Here is a 22,820-nt window from a genome sequence, read left to right as displayed (position 1 = left end):
GATCTACCCCAATAAGACTTCTAGCAACAACAAAAAGAAGAAATCTTGACCAGACTTTGTGTGCAAAGGCCAGAGATGGGTCTTTTTAAGTGTGGAGAAGCTTAATTTGGTGTATGCATGATCATAAATCTTCACTAAATTAAGGTTGAGGATAACCAACTCTTATTTTGTGGTGTGGGAGACAGTTGTGGAATTTTGCCATTTAGTTTCATGTGGTTTAATGGCTTCATAATATCCCCCTTGTCTTTCTGACAAGTGGCTAAAAACACAATTTATTTCCAAAAGCTGCAGTTCGAGGATAGTCAATTTACAGAGGTAAACAAATCCACGAAGGGTGGATTGAGTTTAAAAATGGGGAGGCAGGAAGTTTGTAACTGGATGTGACTGGGATGAGTACCTCTTGAAGCAGGTATTATGTAGTACTGGTGAATTTTTAAAAAGTATTTTTGAGGAAAAGGTAATGTACTTAAATGATGCACAACCAAGAACTGTGTGTAAAGATGGACCAAACCTTTGGGATGTCACTCACAGTAAGACGGAAGTTCGGAGTGGTGGCTCCGGCAGTCGGCATCTCGGCATTGCCTGACTCCACCTAAATGGGGAAATCGAAAAATGCTAGCAACCTGAGACAGCAACTGTCTGTCAGTCAAAGTGGTCCAGTCGTCGTGAACAAGGCAATTAGCTATTGAGACCAAAACAATTTGTAGTATGAGGCTGTAAACGTGTTTACTTCTGCTCTTAAATTGTGCATTTTAACATGGCTGGCCATGGGGTGGACTCACTTTTGGAGCCAGCCTCAAGTGGTCATTCAAGGAACTGCAGATTTTGGGACTTAGGGTTAAGGTTAGGGTTAGGGTTAGGGTTGGGGTTACGGTTGGCGTCAATTTTCAGCCCCATTGTTTGCTACAACCCCTAAAGCTGTATTAAACCAAGAACATATCAGCTGGTGAGAACTCTATCTCTCAGCTGATATAAAACCTAGTGGTCTGGAGGCTCCCTGTTCCCTGGTTTTACCTGTGTTAGATTTTATATATATTTTTTCCAGCCTGGTATGTGCAACTCATGACAGTATTTTTTATAAAACAAAATGGATCTCTGTTGCCTAGCTAACATTAAAAAAGTTTGACATTTTAGGTAATGTGAGTTATAAGACTGATGTCACCATTATCTCCAGTCTGTCCATTAAGAATGGGCAGAGCCAGGCCATGATGATCAGTCAGGAAGCAGGTGTAAAAGGCCAGCCCACTGGTTAGTTAGCCTTCTGTGATATGTAATATGAGATTTTTCTTTGAGTATAAATCAAACACTAACCATTACTGCACATTTCACGTAGCTGTGCTGCTTCACCTGTCAGTCTTACTAAGATTTACTTACCTAGTGCTATCAATCTTCTCAGGTAAGTTTCTGCAAGAAAAACACAAATCGGGAACATTTTCCAAAAAAGGTCAAAATATTAACAATAACTCAAACGTGAATGTCATTGAGAAAGTTCAGATGACGTATTAATCATTTTTGCCACCTCTGTGACTGACAAGTAAGGAGTGTTTGGAGGTCTTAGACGTTATTACTTGGGCCATCCATCAATAAACCGACTATGCCAGACAAACCCATCCAACCATCGGGACGGCTAAGGGCGTATTTATTACCTGATCTGCATCTTTATTGCTACGGTGAGGATTGATCATCCTCATAGGAGTTTTTAGAATTATGGTCCACGTCAGTTATGATCACTCTTGTGAAGTACCATGCACATAGTGTTACTTATGACACTATATGCTGTGTATACAGATGGATAACAAACTGTGTAATCCACCATATCTTATCATGCACGTTGGATCGCCACATTAAGACCGATGCATCCTGCACCATATGTCAGTGAAAGAGCTTCAGCTGCAAAATCCACTGTTCTAATAAATCCCATTTGAGCTATAGCCAGTGAAACGGGATGCCATATGTGCAATAGACACCTTAACAGACTAACAGTATTTGCACTGGAATCACTGGGAGTCTGTGGAGGGGGTAAAAATAAAGCTAAATTTAATTTCAAGCAACTGGACGTAGTTGAGCTTTAGGCAGTAACCCGTTCGCCTGTGGGGGTTTTTAATCCCAACTTTAATCTTGATTACATCCACATCTGGCATATCCCTGCGTGCCTCCACATCCCTCTTGGACCCCATGGTGTGGTGGGCCGCTCTTCTCAGAAAATACAAGGATGATGCCAAGTGGGCTGAAGGCCACCCCTGGATTTAAGGATGAGGGGGGCGGTTGATTTATCCCAGACCTGAAGATGTAACACTGTGCAGAGGTGTGCTTTAGTCGCATTGCATTAAGGAGATCCCTGTCTTGGAACCGTCCAAACTAGTGTAATTATGAACATGAAAACAAGGACGTGATGTAAGAAGGGGATTGTGACAGAATTCACTAAATACTCATCTGTGTGTCTGGCTGAGGCAGCTGTTTCTGTTTCTCCTTCTCCTCTCAGAAATGTTCAGCATCAGGACTCTGATTGAGCATCCCCAGCCGGCCAAGAAGATTAGACCGTCATGCCCAGAACAAACCAAAAGAAATTAAAGCCCAGAAAATGGATTTCTCTCAGATTACCAGGAGAGCTTTTATTTGGAGCGTTGCAAAGTACATTTCATGGTTGTTAGCGCTCACTCTCTTTCACTCCGCACACTCGCCCTCTCTTCCTCTCTCCATCCTTTGACTTCCTTATTGATCGAAACCAATCAGGATCATTCCGCAGTATCTCGACACGGTTTACCTGTAGTTCATAGCAGAGGACGGAGTTCCTTCTTTCCAAGCATACGAGTATATGTGACAGAGAGATAGATATACATCATATACGGGTAAAACTGTTTATATTTCTTTTCAGAACATGGCTTCAGGCTTCTTAAAAATAAGCTAAGAGGAGCACTTCATCGAATTCATGGCAGAAGAGTATACAGTATGAGTCACCCTTTGAGATCATACTGTAGGCAACATATTAAAAAATAATGACAATGGAACTAAAAGTTGCAGTCAGGCTTATAATTATTTTCACAGTGGAAGGAAAAGCAACTTTGGATTGAATATTGCATGTTAACAGAAGCAGCCTGTAACTTATATTGCTGCAGAGGCTTTCTGGTCAGACAAATGGGCCGTCCAGTTTAAAGGGTTGAATGTCTTTCAGTTTCTGAGCAGTCTGCAGCGTTCTCACTCCTCATCGTCCGTCTGAAGACCAGAAGAAAAGATTTTTTTTTTTTTCATCCAATGCAACACTGACGTCTTTAGAACTGCATGGATAGTGAGGCCTTTGGGGCAATAGTCACTTTCATTGTATGCAACAGAGAGACTAGTGGACTTCTTGGAAGTTTAGGATTGAGTCAGTCAGTCAGTCAGTCAGTCAGTGAGAATACTGTTCAGAAAGCTGCAGCTGGAATGTTGTGGTTGTTGTTTCCTGCAGCTTCACCACCTTTCCCTAGCAGAGCCATGGACTCCAGTGAGTGAACACTGTCCTTGTCTTTACGTAATCCCAGTTCAGGCGTAGCTTCACCTCCCGCCTCCTGCAGCTCCCCCGTGGCTGCAGCGGCTGCCGCAGCAGCAGCGCACTCCTCTTTGAACAATCGGTCGTGCTCCATCTTGAGCTCTTGGTAGGAGCGTGAGAACATGTGGAAGATGGAAGTAGCAGGGAAGGCCATGATGAGGATCCCGCTTAGGATGCTGCTCAGCGCTACAACCTGCCCCGGAATGGACCTCGGCACCATGTCGCCGTATCCCACTGTCGTCATGGAGATGATGGCCCACCAGTAGGAGGCGGGGATGCTGCTGAAGTCATGGGTGCCTGTGAGCTCGCTCTCAGCTAGGTGGACCAGCGGGGAGAAGAGGGTGACGGCAACACAGAGGAAAAGCAAAAGGAGGCCGAACTCCCGGGTGCTGCGCCTGACCGTCAGCCCCAGCGTCTGCAGGCCGAGAGAGTGGCGAGCCAGACGCATTACATAGAGGATCCTCAGTGCCCGCAGGATCCTCAGCACCAGGCCCAGCTTGTCTAAGTAGCCCTTACCTCCCCCTGGCCTCTCATGTTCCATGGATGGGTCCTCCTCTTTCACCACGAGGGACACATAGTAGGGAAGGATGGCCATGGCGTCGATGATGTTGAGCGGCCCGCGGAGAAAGTCCAGCTTACTGCGGGCCTGAATGAACCGCAGGATGAACTCCAGGGAGAACCAGGCTACGCACACCGTCTCTATGATGAACATATTGTAGCATTTGGAGGAACACTCGCCCTGAGGTAGAATAAAGGGTCGGGGGAGTCGGTGGAGAGACAAGGAGAGGCAGGGAGATTGAGGATGAGAGGAGCAGGGGTTGACAGGGAGCAAGACAGATGGTGGAGAAAGGCATGGAGAGATGGAGAGAAGACAAAAATCCTGAGGTCAGATAATCATCCGTGGCGATCATTAATAAATCATGAGTTACAGTCACTCAGTATGCTAATGCTACCGCAGCTGTACTGATAGATACAACAGTGACAAAATCAATCAATTATTTCATTTGGGAAGACTTCAAAGATTAATATAACACTCTGTGGGAGTGGTGACAAAATGCAATAATGACTGCAGTATCATCGTGTAATAATACATGGGAGGCTGTGGAGTAAGAGAACGCTGCTGTTAACGGACTCTCTTCTACAAATCCGTGTGTCGTTGCGCAGCTCGTTCTCACTTTATTCAATTTCCCCGACGCTTACACTCACCCCAGACAAAAATGAAAAACAAACAAACGTGTGTTGAATTCAGTGAGGACAATCAGCCATAATATTATGACCACCGACAGGAGAAGTAAATAACGTCGAGCATCTTGTGAAAATACAATGTTCTGCTGAGAAACTTTTGGACCTGGCATTCATTCATGTGGATGTTACTTAGACATGTACCACCCACCTAGACCAGACCAGGCACCCCCACCCCATAGCAATGACACTCCTTGATGGCAGCAGGCATCCCCAGCAGGATGCAGCCTGACACAGGCACACACACAAAAAAACATGAAGAACAGCACAAGGTGTTGACCTGGCCTCCAAATTCTCTCGATCACAAACTGATCAGGAATCTGTGGGATGATCCAGGGGCCACTCCCCTCAACCCAAAGGCCTCCCACTAATAACAATCTGACACCACAGGACACCCTCAGAAGGCCCATGTCTATTCTCTGATGAGTCACAACTGCTTCGGAGGCACAAGGGAGACCTACACAATATTAGGAAGCTGGTCATAATGTTGTGCCTGATCGGTGTATCCTATGCCTCTATCCTTGCTTGTTACCTGCTGTAGTGTTGGCATCCATTTTCTGATGTGATTTAGGGACCTTTGTCCTCATGCTTACATTAATAAACACTTTACACTCTCTAGAGTCCTGTTCAATAAATTGGTTGAGTAATCCATCCAACCCAATCACCACCCATCTTTGTGGCTTTAGCTACATGCCACTTCCTTCTCACAAAGAAGAGTCACGTGTCCTGCAGACAGTAGAGGTCTTTCTTACTTGATATAAGAAAACAACTGAATACAAGACTGAATGACTGTATTTATTATTAAAGTGGACACCGTGGACTTCTCTCTGACCCTTCTTTCGTCAGCCTCTCCACATTTTCTCCACTACTCCTTGCACATTCGTCTCTCCGCGCCGCCTCATCTATTTTCCGTCCTACTCGTCCTTCTTTTCTCCCCCTGCTACCCTCTCCTCTCTCGCCACCTTCTCATCACTCATTCTGTTTCCTCCTCCATCACCCCTTCCGGACTCCCTCCCCTTTTCATCCTTCATTTCCCGCTTGCCCCTCGTTCTGCTCTCTTTCTGCACTAGATCCTTCATTCCTTCAACACCCTCCACGTCGTCTCTATGCGCGATGCATCCTTCAAACACACACATGTCCTCCTGCTCTCATTCATCACTTTTGTCCTCTTGGCTTTTTCACTCACTCTCATCCCACTGTGACTTTTAATCTTTCACTTCATTCCTAGAGATTGACCTGTAATTTGTGGCGCTGCTTTGACTTTAGACCCTTCATGCATTCACTCTGAGAGCACTACATCACGTTAAATGATGGAGTAGTTCCAGTTCAAGTCTCCTTGCAATTCATGAACCGGAGCGGTCCCTTCAGAGACTCTGGGAGGTTGTCTAGTGGTTGAAAATGTTAAAGTACAGGACAAAAGGTTTTGGTGAGGAAACTTTTCATTTTTATGCTGGTGAAACAATTTGCCTGAGGATGTGAAAAGTGCTGAAATTCAAGTGGAAAACCAAATTGCTTATGGTATATTTAATTTCTATCTTTCGTGTATGAGCGTGTTCTCTTATTTTTATCGTTATTTACTGTTATATTTAACACATAAATATCGATTAAAGCGGTTTTATGCGGCTTCTCAGCACTCACGCTCGCAGTAAACCGACAGCGTGCTCGCAGCGTACAGCGTGGGTGGTATCGACTCTTCATTAGAGCCTTGTGGTGTGTACACCAAATTAAATATTAAAACCCCAGATTCCACGTTTCTATGGCCAAAACAAGCCGCTCGCTGGAAATATTAGAGTTGCTGTGAATAATTTTAAACAGAAAAACGATCCGCCTGGCTTCTTTGGAAATAATTTTCCTCTGGGTTTAAACGATAGCGAACGTAGTGTCAAAGTGTCCTCAAAGTGGCTTCTGTGTTGTGTTTTGCGGCTAAATTTTAAATTTTAAAGACGTGTAAGTAGGTGATCACCAAATGGCTTTTTAAATTATATAATAAAATGTGCTTCAAAACGCTTCAACAATTACTGCATCGTTACTGTAAACGGATGCAAAGTTCTTACGTGCAGTTACATGACGATAAACACTTTCATCTAAAAATGATCCTAGCCTGTCTTTATAGCTACTTGAATTTACTTTTTAGCCACTTGGAGGAAGCATAACAAGACAAAACCACTCAAGGCTTCAGATACACTGGCTTTTAAACTGCACTAGGAAGTAACATCTGCATCATAAAGTAGAGAAGCCTAAAAAGCTCAAAGAGCTGAAGGAAGGAACGCTCCAAGGAAGGTGACGCTTTATGATTTAACTTTACACATTTGACTGCAGTCTTTTTAATGCATTTAATCTAAAACCTCGACTGGTGCAGTTTGATGCCAATTTTAAATTCCACATATTACTAAAATGACAAATATCCAACTTACTGAATTCACTATTTTGTTCGCCAGCAGCCTGCACACTAAAAAATATCATAATTGCCTCACTGGAACAGCCCATGATTTCTTCGGACGTCTGGAGACGAGGAATGTGTGGTCCTCAGGTGGAGAGCATTCACAAAAGGACAGGACACATTCGGTATTTTAAACGTTTTCTCCCAGAGAAGCACCACTTCAATAAATCTTTAACTAAATATTAACCTTTACACCTCTCCTTGTCCTCAATCTTACCTCATTCGTCATGGGTTTATTTCAGCTCTACTGAGATTTCTGGCCATCTGTCTGTCCTGTATTAATCTTTAGGACGCTATCTCCCCACAGCAAACATGTTATGTCTCTCCTGTGCACTTTCCACCTGTCGTTTGTTACCCTCCTAACTGCTCTTTCTCTCCCTCCCATGCGAGCCTCGCAATACTGTTCTCACCCCACGAAGGAGAGGCCATTTGTTACAGATGGAAGCTTTCCACTTCTGTCTTTCAACCATTTAAACACACACGACCGCACACACGATAACCTCCCGCAACACCAACTATCACCCCGACCTCATCTCATTTGTACGACTCTCTGTGGAGCTGCTGTCAGCGATGGCACATTGCAGCACAGACGCCTTTCACCCCAGCAGCTGCCCTCACACGGGGTTTTACATTTTCGTCCGTACTAACACATCTCAATGTCAAATTAAGACAAAGACCCGCAGAGAGGCTGGAGAACATTGTGCGAGGCGTGACATGGGCACGGAGTTGAAAAGAGAACATAGGAAACCTCTCTAAAACAAAGCCTCTCTAATTTTTCTTAACTTGAATTTACAGGACAAGATTTGCAGACTTTCCTACAAAGGAAACCTACTACACAAAATAATTAAATGAAAACAAAAAGAAAAAGGTAATCAAAGACAAATGCAGCGATGCACACATAATAAAATGCAGATATCCCATAGATTTGTGCAAAAGTGGTAAAGTGCTGAATTCGCCAAAACTCCCGAGACAATTCTTTAAACTGTTTTCCTTTATGCATCTTGTTTTCGCACATATAGAATAGTAACTTGTACAATATAGGGGTGGCACATCCTTCCAGCTATTTTCCCTAAATGAAGGATGTGCAAGGATGTGACTTATACTAAAAGAAATACCTCAAATTCTGAACTCAGAAGACTTCCTAAAGAAATTTCCATTACTTTTTGTAACCACACTGAGAACTGTGGAAAATAGTAGATTTGAGCTGAAAATGACTGAAATGCTGTGCTCTCGGTGCAATGTGAGGGAGAGAGAGAATCGTGACGATGGTTTTGGAGCAAAGTGTTTCAATATCTGATGTCTGAGGAAGACAGTTTGCCTTAGAGCAGCGTGTATAGAATGATCTTTTTTACTGACAAGCAAATGTCTGGCGCTGACTCCGCAGCGTCATTGAAATGCTTTCCGTCACCTCTCTGATTAAACATCTGGCTTTCATTGCATAATTAGGATCATAGTCAGGGTGTTACACTGATATCAGTGTTTGTGTTAGACAGATGGTCAGAAAAATTTAATCGGTGCATAACTTTGACTCGGGAGGCGCAGCGGTGTGGTGGTTAGCGCTGATGCCTCACAGCAAGAAGGTTCTGGGTTTGATTCCATCTGGTTCCTTTCTGTGTGGAGTTTGCATGTTCTCCCTGTGTCTGCTTCTCTCCGGGTACTCTGGCTTCCTCCCACCATCCAAATACATTCTCGTTAGGTTTATTGGTGATTCTAAATTGGCCGTAGATGTGAGTGTGAATGGTTGTCTGTCTCTCTGTGTTAGCCCTGCGATAAACTGGTGACCTGTCCAGGGTGTACCCTCCCTCTCGCCCAATGACAGCTGGGATAGGCTCCAGCCCCCCAGGAGCCCTTCACAGGACAAGCGGTTACAGAAAATGAATGAATGAATGAACTTTGAGTCTCTCTTTGATAGCGTAAAGGTTCCATCACAAGGATAGCAATCTGCAGGAGGTTGTTTGTGTGCTCTTTAGGAAGGAAGAAAAACACAGATCTACACGTGAAAGCGTAATTCCAAGATGAAAAAGTCTTAATGCATTGTGCTGTGTTTGCCAACACGAGCTGAGTTTCACATTCTTGCTGACAGCCTCCCATCGACCCTTTGCTGGTGACCCGTCGGCGTGCTGTGAGACAGCCGAGCTGCTGGATGCACGGTCACTCTGTGTACCACGGGTCTGAAGTGTAAATGTGCCTCTTTATTGTTAGACAAGGGAAAGCTTCTATAGTTCTGAATTATAAATGTGTTGTTTTTTTTTTTGTTTTTTTTATGCTTGTGGGTGAGATAAAGCTCCACATTTCACCGCCTTCAGTTGGGAACTGGGACGACTCTCCCTGAATGCAACAACTGTCACACTATGCCATGAACGATACAGACACATGTACTGTAGACGTGTGCTTTTTTTCAGTACAGTAGTGCACTGTATTTAAAATTGGGTTATCATTCTTAGGAATGCTCCCTGGTGTAGGGTTTTTCAATTCATTCTATACCGCTTTCACAGCACATCCCTATATAGCTGAGTCTTCATTTATTTCTTTAACATCTCTCTCGGGGTCTGTCTCCCGTGATGACTCTGTAATCCCGCTGGATGAAGAGGTTTCGGGCAGAGAGGGGAACAAAGGAAAAGGAAAGATTCTGCCCATCAATCAGCTTCACCTCTGGAACAGACCTTGAACAAACTTTGCACCAATGAACACTCCCTCCTCTCTGCTGCTGCACTGACCTTGCCCTCGCCTTTAAAGCCTAAAAGCTCCAAATAAGAAGAGCTGAAAGGAGGAGAAAGGGGACGAACGCCAAGGACGACCAAGGGAGACAGGCGACGGATTAGGGGGTGTGGTTAAACGGCACAGCAGTGGCCTTAACCAGAAATACTGCACATCAAGCAGTGTCTTCGGCAGTCATGGGTTATTAAAGAGCTCGTATTATGTGACACCTCCATCCATTATTCTGCTGCTCTCCTGTTACCGGCTAGCTGTACGCACAGATGCACACAGGGCAAGGAACTGTAAGCCACCCAGTCTCCAAAGACACACAGTCCACTGACCGTCCTCCTTCGCCGAGCGCTATAACGGGTGGACACGAGTGTGAAAGCACAGCTGAACTGTTTTATTTTCATACAAGGCAGCTGCAGAGGCTGCAGAGGGGCCCATCAAAAATCAACAGCTTGAAAAATGAAAGAGTCAAGGTGGGTAGGATAAGACAGAAGAGAGGAAAGTGAAGAAGAATAGATGAAAGGAGAGTGGCTGGCTAAGTGGTGCAGAGGGAGAACAGGAATACAAGATAAGTTGATGAGGAAAAGAGGTGAAATCTGAAGCATGGGGACCCCGTACGTCTCACACACACAGCAGCAAAGTTATGATCCACTTTGTGCAGGCATACATTCAATCATTCATTCATTCATTCATCTTCTGTAATCTAACTACCTATTGCCAGCAACTTTGTACTGTCTCGTCAGTAAGAAGAACACCCAAGTTTCCATTATTTCCTGCTGTATCTCTGTCAAAGTTTCAGACCGTGTTTTATAACTGAATTACATGAATCATTTAGCTTCAAACTAATCTGTTCAGTCTCCACCTCGTTCATTTTTGTTCGTTGTTAGCCTGTCTGTGTGGTGGCCCCGGGAGCACACGTGAGTAGAAAAAAAACACAAGAGCAAACAGCCCATGCTTCATTTAGACAAAAAGGCTGCCAAGTGAGAGGGAAACAAACAAATACAGAAACAAGCTGCAAATATAGAAGAAAGATAAAGAAACACTGCGGGGTTAACGACAGATATCAGGTACATTAACTCTGACAGCCCCATTAATTGGACTCCCTCTCCAGACGAGGACATTTTGTTAATTTAAGATCGGATTTTGACTCAAGTCGGCCGATATTTAATATTAAAGATCAGTATCGGATCTCTATTGGCATCTCAGTTCTGTATTTACCTGTGTATTCTTACCCAGCTATATTAAAATAATACATACATATCTTTTTCCTATAGTTTTGAGCTCTCCAGGCTACCGTACATCTGCTCTGAACGAGCATACACTCTCTGGTGGTGCAGGATACTGAGCCAGGATCAGTTCAGTGTGTCCCAGTTCCGAGGAAACATGACTATGCTTTAAACACCCAAAAATGGCTCCACTATAGCCAGATAAATATGACCAAATCAGGGTATATTTGCAGGGATATCATCAAACGTTCCATTTCCCAGCGGTATCCGTCACTTTGTTATCAACATCCTGGCAATGAGCCTTGAAATTTATCGCTGTTTTTGTTGGTGCGCTCCCCATTAGATTTGGTCTGGTGGGTCTTGTTTGGGAAGGAAATTGAAGTTCAACCTGCTGTTCTTTACTGTGGAGGACTCACCTTTCTGGATCATGCACACACACACATAAATAAACAGGCTTATTATTCTTGTTCTGTAACAAAGAAGGATGCTTGACATTTATGGCACGGCGCGTCTTGTATCCTCGTTAATATACTGTGACTGTTTGGACGTGTTTGTTCAAAACTTCAAAATGCCTGAAACTGCCCAGCGCCTAGTGACTGACACCTCTCCACTGCACTGTGCTACACTTGTCTATGCTGTGCAGTCCCGTCCTGGCATGGACAGGATAAACACCTCATACTTTGCCGTTCTCTCAATAATCCCACTTGGCAACCATGCAGCACATCTGACTCAGTGAATGCAGTTCATAAGCAGATAGGCCGTAATAGGCATGGAATGTGCTCTGCACTGATACGGCCGGATGCATACATGTCTGCAGACGAGAGCAGGGAGGAATTGCACGTGCCTGCTAATTATTAGTGCACAGAGTCAGATGCATCACAATGGAGTGTGGCAATTCACATAGACAAATATTTACACATCCTCTCCAGACTGTGTGAATACTGAATCTCTGCACACTTTATCACCTTCAACTTTATGTGTCAGCTCTGTCCTTCTGACTTAGAGAATGTAGGTGCAGGTGAACCTTAGCAAGTGTTATCCTATGATATAACCACCCCACATTTATTTATTATTTTTGTTTTGTAAAATATTTTCCCTTACACTAACTGCTCTCCAGCCACCAGCTCCCTTTAGGTTAAATTTATGCGCCATGACTTATAGCCCTTGACAGCCTCGGTCTCACTCTGCCATGGCAACAAAGTTTACAGACACCAACGCCGATTTATGCTCCCTTCATGCGCGTTTAATGGAGGTTGAAATTGTGACGATGCCCCATACAGGAGCGTACGTGGCGCGCTACGAATGCATATTTTGATTTTGTGCCAATAAGTTTTGTGCTAAAACAAGGCTCAACATTGACGATGGTGCTTTGTCTCCAGGATTTAGCCGATGAGTGAGAATAGAGCACACACACACAAACTCGTGTTTCTATCTTTATGAGATCATTACATTGACATAATACATTCCCTAGCCTGTTACCTGAACCCTAATCGTCTCAACTAAGTGTCTAACCGTGATGCTTACCCTAACCCCACACCTTAACCCTAATATTTAGACTAACAAGAATGACAAAACAGCCCCACAACTTACACCAATCAGCCATAACATTAAAACCACTTACAGGACAAGTAAATAGCATTGACCATCGTGTGACAATTCAGTGTTCTGCTGGGAAACCTTTGGACCTGGCATTCATTCATGTGGATGTTACTTAGACATGTAGCACCCACCTAGACCAGACCAGGCACCCCCACCCCCATAGCAATGACACTCCTTGATGGCAGCAGCCATCCCCAGCAGGATGTAGCCTGACACAGACACACACACAAAAAGGCTTTAGGAACAACTAAAAAAACATGAAGAACAGCACAAGGTGTTGACCTGGCCTCCAAATTCACCAGATCCCAAACTTATCAAGTGTCTGCGGGATGATCCACAGAGGCCCCTCCCCTCAACCCATAGGACCCAAAGGCCCCCACTAACAACATCCTGTTGCCAGACACAACAGGACACCCTCAGAAGGCCCATGTCCATTCTCTGATGAGTCACAACTGTTTTGGAGGCACACATTTAAAGTCACAGTACGTGTCTCACATCTTGCGCGTGCAATGAACTTAAATAAAACAAAAAGCTGGGAAGGCCTTCAGTTGTATTACACTAACACGAAACGTAGTTTTCCGGATCAGAGTGTCGGCCGCGCTGCTTTGAGCCGCGGGGGGAAACATCCTTCATGCTTCCAAGTCCAGACACTCAAAAATGTTGGATACCAAATCACAACTCCCCCTCAGAGACAGAAATAAAAATGGCTTTGTTGATTCACATAATGGAATTCTGCACAGTTCAGAAGCAGGAGATGTACATGCTTGAGATATTATCACGGCCAGTACTTTGATCTGTTCCAAACGATTCTCAATGGAGCCGGACGTTGGTGTAAAGCGACAGATAAGGGAACAGACAGTTTTTTTTTTTTTAGTTTCTGGTAGCTGGAGATATGACAGGAAGACCCATTGGTACAAACGCGAAAGCATTGTTATTCTTCTCTCCTTTACAGTGACATGTGTTGTAAATCGTTCCGACAATGACGCACCATCAAAAATGTTTCTTGAAGCTACGTGATTATTTAAATAATTAAAGAAACATTTACAAGTGAAAGATATGGTAGGTTGATGGGTTTAAGTGTCACTGGAGAGCTGCAAAAGGTGTCATGCCTGTAATGCAGGGAAAGTGTTGGGCTTCCATTGAAAATTACTTTCCTTCTTTCTTGACCTTACTAATATTGTGTAGGTCTCCCTTGTTGCCTCCAAAACAGTTGTGACTTATCAGAGAATGGACATGGGCCTGTGGTGTCTGGCAACAGAATGTTGTTAGTGGGGGGGCCTTTGAGGGGAGGGGGCCTCTGTGGATCATCCCACAGATACTTGATCAGTTTGGGATCTAGTGAATTTGGAGGCCAGGTCCTGTTCTTCATGTTTTTTTTTTAGTTGTTCCTAAACTGAATTGCCACAAGATGCTCAATGTTATTCAGTTCTTCTGTCAGCGGTCATAATGTTGTGGCTGATTGGTGTAGATAATACAGAAATACGACTATGAGTTCTATATTCTCCTTGAGCGTCTGTGTCCTCTCTTTATGTTCCCAGCTTATATCTCTGTGTCTCATCCACCCCCTTTCGAGCAGCTCCTCTGAGAAGACGGAGCGAGGGAGGCCAGCAGGGGTTTGGTCTTTTCACCTCCTCCCTGTTCTCTTATCTTCAAATCGATCCTGACTCCTCTATCACCTCCCTCCCTTCTAATACATAAGAAATTGCCTTATCTTCCTTCGGACTTCATAAGGCACATTATCTGTGTCTCACCCTGTCTCTCTCCATTTTTTTGTGTGTCTCTTAATAGAATAAGAAATCAAATACCTGTCTGCTCTCTCTATAATCACAAGTCCAGGCAGGTTCTGTGGTTCAGAAAGATTATTGACAGATCTCTGCTTGAGAACAAGTGGATGGACAGAAAGCTCACAGCCTGACGCTTGAGTCGTGAAGTCTGCCACTCTGCTCGCTCTCTCTCTCTGTCTCCATCCTCTCTCCAGATACTTGTGATTGATGCCCCGGGACGTAATTATTGAACGGCAAATCCCACTTCAATTTACGGCATTAAGGACATTAAACGGCCACTTCAATAACTCCCCGGGCCAGAATACGACTGAATTAGGAAAAGGAGAGCAAATCTGACTGGTCTGTCTGAAAAACACTCGAGGAGAATATTAAAGCCATGAATCGCTGAGGGTAAAACACTTTGATGTATATGAAGGGGAAAATGAAAACGCTGAAAAAGTTTGCTAAAAAGTTTTACTCTGAAATATGCGGAAAGTCAGTGTTTTTGAAGGATGTTGTGGCATTTGAATAAGAACATGATGTGAATTCAGGCAGGTTATCGCCGTATGCTGAGACCCGCTGCATTTACGTACATCCTGTTCTTTCCCATCTTTAACGCTGCTGTCAGAGATTGGACTCAAAGAGATTAGAGAGGGTCAGTTCTGGGTTAGGATGATGAAAAACCCAGAAGGAAAACAGACTGTGCTTCTGCTACAGAGCTATTACATTAAGGAGTAATTACTAGAATGAGAATAACTGAGTCAAGGGTGACACTGAAACAGTAAAAGTAAAGTTACCAATCAGCCACAACATTAAAACCACTAACAGGTGAAGTCACTAACATTCATTCATTCATTCATTTATCTTCTATACCCGCTTATTCCTGTTAAGGGTCGCAGGGGTCTGCCGGAGCCTATCCCAGCTGTCATCGGGCGAGAGGCAGGGGTACACCCTGGACAGGTAAGTCAATAACATCTTGTGACAATTCAATGTTCTGTTATGAAAGTTTTGGACCTGGTATTCATTTGTGTGGATGTTACTTAGACATGTAGCACCCACCTAGACCAGACCAGGCACCTGCACCCCATAGCAATGACACTCTTTGATGGCAGCAGACATCCCCAGCAGGATGCAGACACAAAAACGCTTTAGGAACAACTCAGAAACCCATGAAGAGCAGCAGAAGGTGTTGACCTGACCTCTAAATTCACTAGATCCCAAACTGATCAAGTATCTGTGGGATGATCCTCAAAGGCCCCTCCCCTCGAAGCCCCCCCCCCCCCCCCCCCCACTAACAACATTCTGTTGCCAGACACCACAGGACACCCTCAGAAGGTCCATGTCCATTCTCTGATGAGTCACAACTGTTTTGGAGGCACAAGGGAGACCTACATCATATAAGGACATATAAGGTCTTAATTTTATGCCTGATCGGTGTATAAGCAGATAACTGCAAACATCTGTCTTGCTGAGACTCTTTAAGATACAAGGAAGCTTTTAGATTTATACCAAACCCGTGTCCTAATCAGAACTGATCTTGACTTCACACTGGATCATAATCTCAACCCAAAACACTAGCAGCCTGATTCGGACGGGGGACTGTCTTTGTGGCGTGGAAGAAGCAGCTCCTCAGAGAAAAAAACCCAAAAACGTTGATTTAAAAATGTGAAAGTTAGCAGCTGTTCCAGTTTCCATTTTCCTTTAAATGATCCCATTACAGAGTTACAGAGTGCCGTCAGAAGAAGACGAAGTGACAGTTCTTAGCCTTGCCCTCACAGATCCGACCTTGGACTGTTTTGTCAGCTGTCAACGAATTATTTGGTTGTGTGATCAAATCCTAGCAGGAGGTTTCAAACATCTGGAGGCAAGTGGGCAAGTTCATTTTACAGATCTACTTTGATTTTAAATACCAACATCTGGGAGTTCATTTTCAGAAATAGATAGATGATAGGCCTTCTGTTAGATTAAATGATTGAATCCATTAATAATGTGTTTTTTAATCGTGACACTTCTCTCTGGTGGACAAAGCAAATAATAGAGACTGGATTCTTGATTTAGCTTTAGTCCAAATCAGCTGTTTGCATATTCCAGTCTGTAATGGATCAATGCAACGTTCACATAACATTTAAAAATTTGTGCATTTGGTTACATGAGTCCAATTTTTAACAAACTCCTCTGGCCGTTTCATCTGGCGCTACTGTTAAGGCTCCCGCGTTTTACATAAATATTTCATGCATCTTCTTATGCGCATATATGCAACACATCAGTGTTTTCTGTCAAAACGTCGCAACTGTACGAAGCCTGAAGTGTTTACATGGATACATTTTTATTTATTTATTTTTTTTTTACATAAAGAGCAGTGCAGAGGTGCACAGCAGGGGATGGAGGGATGAAAAGAGGGGTTATTATCAGTGCGCTTGAAATGGAGCTCCAAGATAAAGGCCCCTCCCGAAGGCTCATAGTGTACTGTCTGATAGACGGGATCAGCTGAGGACATGTTACATTGACAGAGGGCAGCAGGAGGAGGGGTAAAATGAAGCAGGGTTTATCTCTTCCCTTTCTTTTTATTTTTTTCTACCAGGATCTTGCTCTCATCCACTCACCCTTTAGTTCTCAATCCAAAACACATTCTCTCTCTCCCTCTCTCTCTCTGTTTATCTGCCCATTCCTCCATCTCTCACTTACTTTATCTCTCCTTTTACACCTCTTACGCAAACAAAGGCAAGCATGACTGACGAGCGGATGAGGGAAATTTTGGCCTGCCGCAGCACAAGGCAGAGCCACGGAGAGACAAACGGCAGGGCCGCGTGAATTAAAGATGACGGGCATCCTGCTAGGCCCGGGCGCTGCGGATGATGGAGTTTCCAGTTTTGAAACTCAGGAAAATGCAGAGAGGAAATTAATGAAGGCAGCAGATGGGTTTGTTTACTAGTGAACGAGGCAGCCATTGTCTTTCCAAGATGCTCGGACGATCGCATGCACACACACACCCACAACGTCCTCCCAGGGCTGTGAGATGCCAGACACAATCATACACACCTGAGATGACTTCATAACCTCCACTGTCTTCACAACGCACAAACACATGCATAAAAACAACACTGACAACAGAGGGTATCAGCAGTCTCTGCTTTTCCTTGAAACACTATTCTATTCCAGGAATCAATAAAAGTGTGCACATGCGGTGTGTGAAGAGGTTGGGGAAGTGACTTGGTCCCTGTGGTGTGTCCTCCGTCCCTGCAGACAGGTTGAGTTTTACTGGCTACGATTACGTGGGCACCAGTATTACGCTCAAAATCACAATAAGAGCTCAGTCAGACTGAAAATGCCTCATGGAACCAGGTCACTCAGAACAGACTGGCCCGATCAATAGAGAGGGGTGGTGTTTGAATTCGGTAGGAAAATCCACTGATCAGGCATAACATTAAGACCACCTTCCTAATATTGTGTAGATCTCCCTTGTGCCTCCAAAACAGTTGTGACTCATCAGAGAATGGACATGGGCCTTCTGAGGGTGTCCTGTGGTGTCTGGCAACAGGATGTTGTTTGTGGGGGGCCTTTGGGTCCTATGGGTTGAGGGGCCTCAGAGGCTAGGTCAACACCTTGTGCTGTTCTTTATGTTTTTTTGAGTTGTACCTAAAGCGTTTTTGTGTGTGTGCCTGTGTCAGGCTGCATCCTGTTGGGGATGGCTGCTGCCATCAAGGAGTGTCATTGCTATGGGGTGGGGGTGCCTGGTCTGGTCTAGGTGGGTGCTACATGTCTAAGTAACATCCACACAAACGAATGCCAGGTCCAAAAGTTTCCCAGCAGAACATTGAACATTGTCACAAGATGCTCAATGTTATTCACTTTTCCTGTCAGTGTTTTTTTCCAAAAAAGGTTCAAAAAAGGCAGCTGGACTTGTAGAGTGTTACAAGTCCAGCTGCCTTTTTTGGATATGCCATGACCTGAGAACCTCCACAGACATGTCAGTGGTTTTATTGTTGTGGCTGATCGATGTATTTCTCTATGAATCTACAAATATGTTGTTTCTGCATGCAGTGAACATCAGGTGAGCGTCCAGGAGGGACATAAATATAACAACAGTAAAACTTGAGTAGGTAAAGGAGGAGTTATTCAATAAGCGTTTGAAAAAATGAACAAAACCGGAATCGACACAGGCAGCAGCTTTGTCAACAAAGAAAGAAAACTGCTCCACGGTGCACAGAACCACTTTGACGTAAGCGTATATTCGTAGTGATGTTTTGGGGAAATGGAAACACACAGATCATTTCATTTAGAGAAACTCTGATGAGAATGAATTGTGTTGGAAAAAAAAAATGCTCCTGCGTTTTTACGAGATAAAATTACAAGCTATTTACTATCTACATCAAGAATGCAACCACAATGCTGTGCATCAGGAAATATAATCTATTTCTGCGTTCAGTAACATCTATACAAAGTCTCTGTAAGTGCTGTAGGCTGCATCTGATTCTTCTGTTGTGATTGCAGTCATTGCACAGAAAATAAATGGTTTTTCCCTCTAGGCAAATGCTACTAGGTTCGCCCTGTCATACGCCGTAAAAGGTCCATATCAAATCCATCACTCACTCCTACAGGTTTACAAGCACCCACTGAATTAGACCCAGGGACTCGTTCCTCTCCTGTGCCCAAGTCCTTCCATCTGTGCTCCTGATGACTGTCTTTAACTGCTAGGACTCATCCTCCTGGCACAGCTCCCCACTTCAACCTTTACAAATCATCAAGCATTCTGCAGCCGGTACTCTCCTCTGCCGTTCCTAAATTCTCCAGTATCACAGCCTCTTGCACCCGATGCTTTGGGCGGCCCCTTGTCAGAATCGATACGGAGAAGCTGCAGTTCACGGCTTCTCTAGCAGCCCCTGTTGTCAGCTGTGTAGAGGTTACCTTACACACACGAGGACTATAGATCTACATTAAAATTCTTATTTAAAAGGCACTTCGGGCAAAGAGGTGCAACTTTATCTGATACAGGAGCAAACAGATAGGAGGAAAGTTGCTTTGTCTGTAGGTAAAACGTATATGTAATGTAATTTAGGTTGCAGAAAACAACAGATACACTGCAGTCATTTTTTTTTTGTTATATGAAAACAGAAGACAAGAGTTTAAATGTGTGCATAGTTCAGAGAGAGACCTATCCGTTACACTGAATGGATTCCTTGCAATTGAATGTGCAAGTGCCTCTATGTGCATGGATGGGGCTGGCAATGTTAAGTGTTTTTTTGCAAAAACTGTGCAACTGGAAGTGTGTCTAGTAACGCACGTTTGGCTGAGTACGTCCTCTTTGCAACATACAGTGCACCCATTTCATTATTCAGATACCGGACAGGGCTCAGTGAACGGCTCAGGCTTCATTATCCCACGCTGGGGAGATACAGATCACAGGACACACACACACACACACAGCAGCTTCACACATGGATATTTAGGAGAGTGTGTTGACAGGGAATTTTATATTTTAGAATTTTGACTTTCTGCAGAATTTCAATGCCTGCCTTGAATAAAACAAGACATTCTCTCTTTTGTTTCTTCATACTGACACCTTCAATGTTAAATCCCAGGAAAACAAAGGTTGTGCTGGAGATGCACTAACATCGAAATGAGCATCCAGTTTGTCACAATAAGTTGTGAGCAGCTCTGTAACCTCGTGATCACTGTATCTTTGATCAGGCGGGAGCTGCGAGACGAGACAGCTGTAATCACTCACACCGCTCGTGATAAATCTCCCTGACAGACGGAGGTGCTGCAGGCATCCTACTACAAATCTTGAATTTATTGGCCCTATTCCAGTGGAACTGATTGCAACTGATTGTTTAATATTGGTTTGACAACACTCACCCTCTCCTCTTCCTCTCTGAGGTCTGGCATGGTGCTGATACACAAGCTGACAACGGTCACCGCAACCATGATCACCGACATGAAGGCGAAGATCTTCCCCGGTATGCCCGAGTGTGGATTCTCCATCATGTCTCTCAGCCAGTTCATCACCTTCCGGTACCGCGTCTCCTCCACTATCACGCGCTGCATGGCGTTCCTCTGCCTGCACTCCTCCTCGCGCCTCTCCTGCTCGTGCACCTCCTCGATGCGGGTGTACATCTTCCTCTTACAGCATCGCTCCATGTACGCCATCTCCACGCCCCAGTAGGTCAGCTCGTCGTGCAGGGAGAGGACGCACATCTCCCGGAGCAAGCGGAGTTTCCCCGCGGCCAGGAAGTTGAGGATGACCCTGAAGGCCGACGGTGAACGGTCAAAGAAGAACTCCTTGTGGGCTTCATCGTAGTCGTCGCACACGCTGGCGATGTCCTCGGGCGAACGGCATCCGCAGAGGCGACCAAGCCGCGTGAGGGGGAATTGCTCCAGGGTGCTCCAGGGGAAGGTATAGCGGTTTCCCCCGACGTTGATCACCGCCAACAAGGCATGGTCGACGGACACCAAGTCCTCTGGCCGTCGGATGAATTGAGCTCTTTGGTAGTGCACACCCTAGAGCGTGAAGAATGAAAACTTCAACGTATAACCAGATGCACAGTAAATAATCTCCTATTTGATATAATTAATTCATCTCTCGTCTAGTGATAATCATATCCATACCTTGATGGTCTCAGTCTCGGGGATCTCAGTGAAGATGCGGTCAAGGCTGCTGTCATCACTGACGGACAGATTGCTGAAGTCATGGTTGGCATTGCTGATGATGGGCATGGCAGCATTTGGAAAGCAAACTGCTCCTGAGTGGGCAGTTCAGACCATGTAACCAAGACGAGAAAGAGTCTGCAGATAGCACCCTACTGGACTCATGAAGAATCAGTCCTTTTTGTGTAGCAGCCTTTTCTAAGACTTGTCACATCCCACATCTACCGCAGACAAGCTGAACAAAAAAGAAATCAGTGCAGAGTTTCTTTTTCTCAGAAATTTCACAAGCTATGGCTTTGGCTTCCAAACAAAAGCACAAACGGGGAAGGACGGAGCAGTGGAGAGCTGTTTGAATTCAGTTGAGCTATCATCAGAGCTCCACAATAGACTCAGTTTGTGTATCAGGATTCAGCATCAGACCCGTGGGTAATCCCTGGCCTGAAGTCTAGAAAATAAAACGCCTGAACAGAGGGAGTGGGGCAGGATTGATCAGCGGCTGATAGCTGCAGTGAATGAGCTTGGATGAGTCAAGCAGACAAATGCGTAGCACCGACGGGTCCGGTGACTGAGGGGAATCCTCCGTGTCGCCGCAGCAGGATTAGGGAGGGCCTAGACACGTGGTGGCATCATGCAGGCACTGGGAGAGAAACAGAAAGAGAAAAAATGTCATAAGGGAGCATAGATAGATAGACTGAGATAGGGGCAGGGGCCACGGCAGAAAGAAAGACTGAGACAATAATAGGCGGGGAGAGAACAGAAAGGGAAAGAGAGCACACCTAAATGAGAGAGACTGCAGTGCTTTATGCTCCTCCCTCACTTTCTTTCGGCGAGAAACAAGACTGACACATTAACTCTGCAGCTATAGGTGGTCGGTCACGGTGGTCAGTGCAGGAGCTGAATGGCTAGCAAACAAATGTACAGTCAAAATCCAGTAAGGGCTGTTTCTGGCTGCTTTTAGTTACTATGGGTGTTAAAAAGAACATTCGGGTTGCACTGCATGATTCACACTCAAGTAAGTTATTGGCTGCTGAAAATGGGCAGAAATCCGAGCAACAGACACTAAAACACACAGGGAAAAGACACAGGGTCCAGAATGTTTTCTTGGCAACATGACTGCCCCGAAACTATCACTGGCACCGTTGGTTGTTACAGTTGCCCAGAATTGTTTGCTGTGCATCAACGCCTTGAATATTGAGTTTTAAAGTGGGTTCTAATATCATGTTTAGCCTGAGCTCCATGCATGGAGGCCAGCAGCTTGCAAAAGACTCTCTCTTATGGCCATCATTCAGGCATTTCTGGCCAAGCCTCCTGCACAAATTACACCTGTGCTTCTTTTGGTCCGGCAAGTCAAAATCAAAGCTTTAACTTATCGTGAAAATCGCATTATTCTACACTTTTGAAAGTGTTCTGAGCTGCACAACCTTTGGAGATCAAACGCCAAACTGCAAAGAAATCAGATGAGAACGTTCTTACTTTCGAAAGATAAGCTTGGCCGAAGATGAAAGAAAAGGACCCAGGTTGAAACAGCTGGAATTATCCTTTCAGATGCACCGTTCTCTAGCTTGTTGTATCCCGGTAATGACGGTAAAGCTTTCTCCTGTCAGCCTTTCGGTGGGAATAAAACGCTGCAATAGATCTTCCACGATTGATACAGCAATTTGAGCCAGAATCTC

At 44.6% G+C, this 22,820-nt stretch overlaps 1 protein-coding gene across 1 annotated transcript; it reads right to left on the bottom strand.

The window, feature by feature from the left end:
- Positions 1-2,609: 2,609 nt before the first annotated feature.
- kcng4a (potassium voltage-gated channel, subfamily G, member 4a) lies at positions 2,610-21,355 on the bottom strand. The gene is made up of 3 exons (XM_084554713.1): positions 21,109-21,355; positions 20,359-21,000; positions 2,610-4,265 (listed from the first exon to the last, which is right to left on the bottom strand). The coding sequence occupies exons 1-3, from the start codon at positions 21,214-21,216 to the stop codon at positions 3,402-3,404; spliced, it is 1,614 nt and encodes a 537-aa protein (XP_084410839.1). The 5' UTR covers positions 21,217-21,355; the 3' UTR covers positions 2,610-3,401.
- Positions 21,356-22,820: the final 1,465 nt, after the last annotated feature.

The sequence above is a fragment of the Chelon labrosus genome (genome assembly GCF_963514085.1).
Source record: "Chelon labrosus genome assembly, chromosome: 11".
NCBI classification, from domain to species: domain Eukaryota; kingdom Metazoa; phylum Chordata; class Actinopteri; order Mugiliformes; family Mugilidae; genus Chelon; species Chelon labrosus.
Note: the sequence above shows the minus strand (reverse complement) of the source record. Positions and strands in the feature narration are given on the sequence as shown.

Coding starts and splice junctions, on each gene's coding strand:
- kcng4a (XM_084554713.1), bottom strand. CDS start 21,216: ATGCCCATCATCAGCAATGCCAACCATGACTTCAGCAATCTGTCCGTC. Junction 21,001..21,108: donor CCGAGACTGAGACCATCAAG/GTATGGATATGA, acceptor TTCACGCTCTAG/GGTGTGCACTACCAAAGAGC. Junction 4,266..20,358: donor TCAGAGAGGAAGAGGAGAGG/GTGAGTGTTGTC, acceptor ATTCTACCTCAG/GGCGAGTGTTCCTCCAAATG.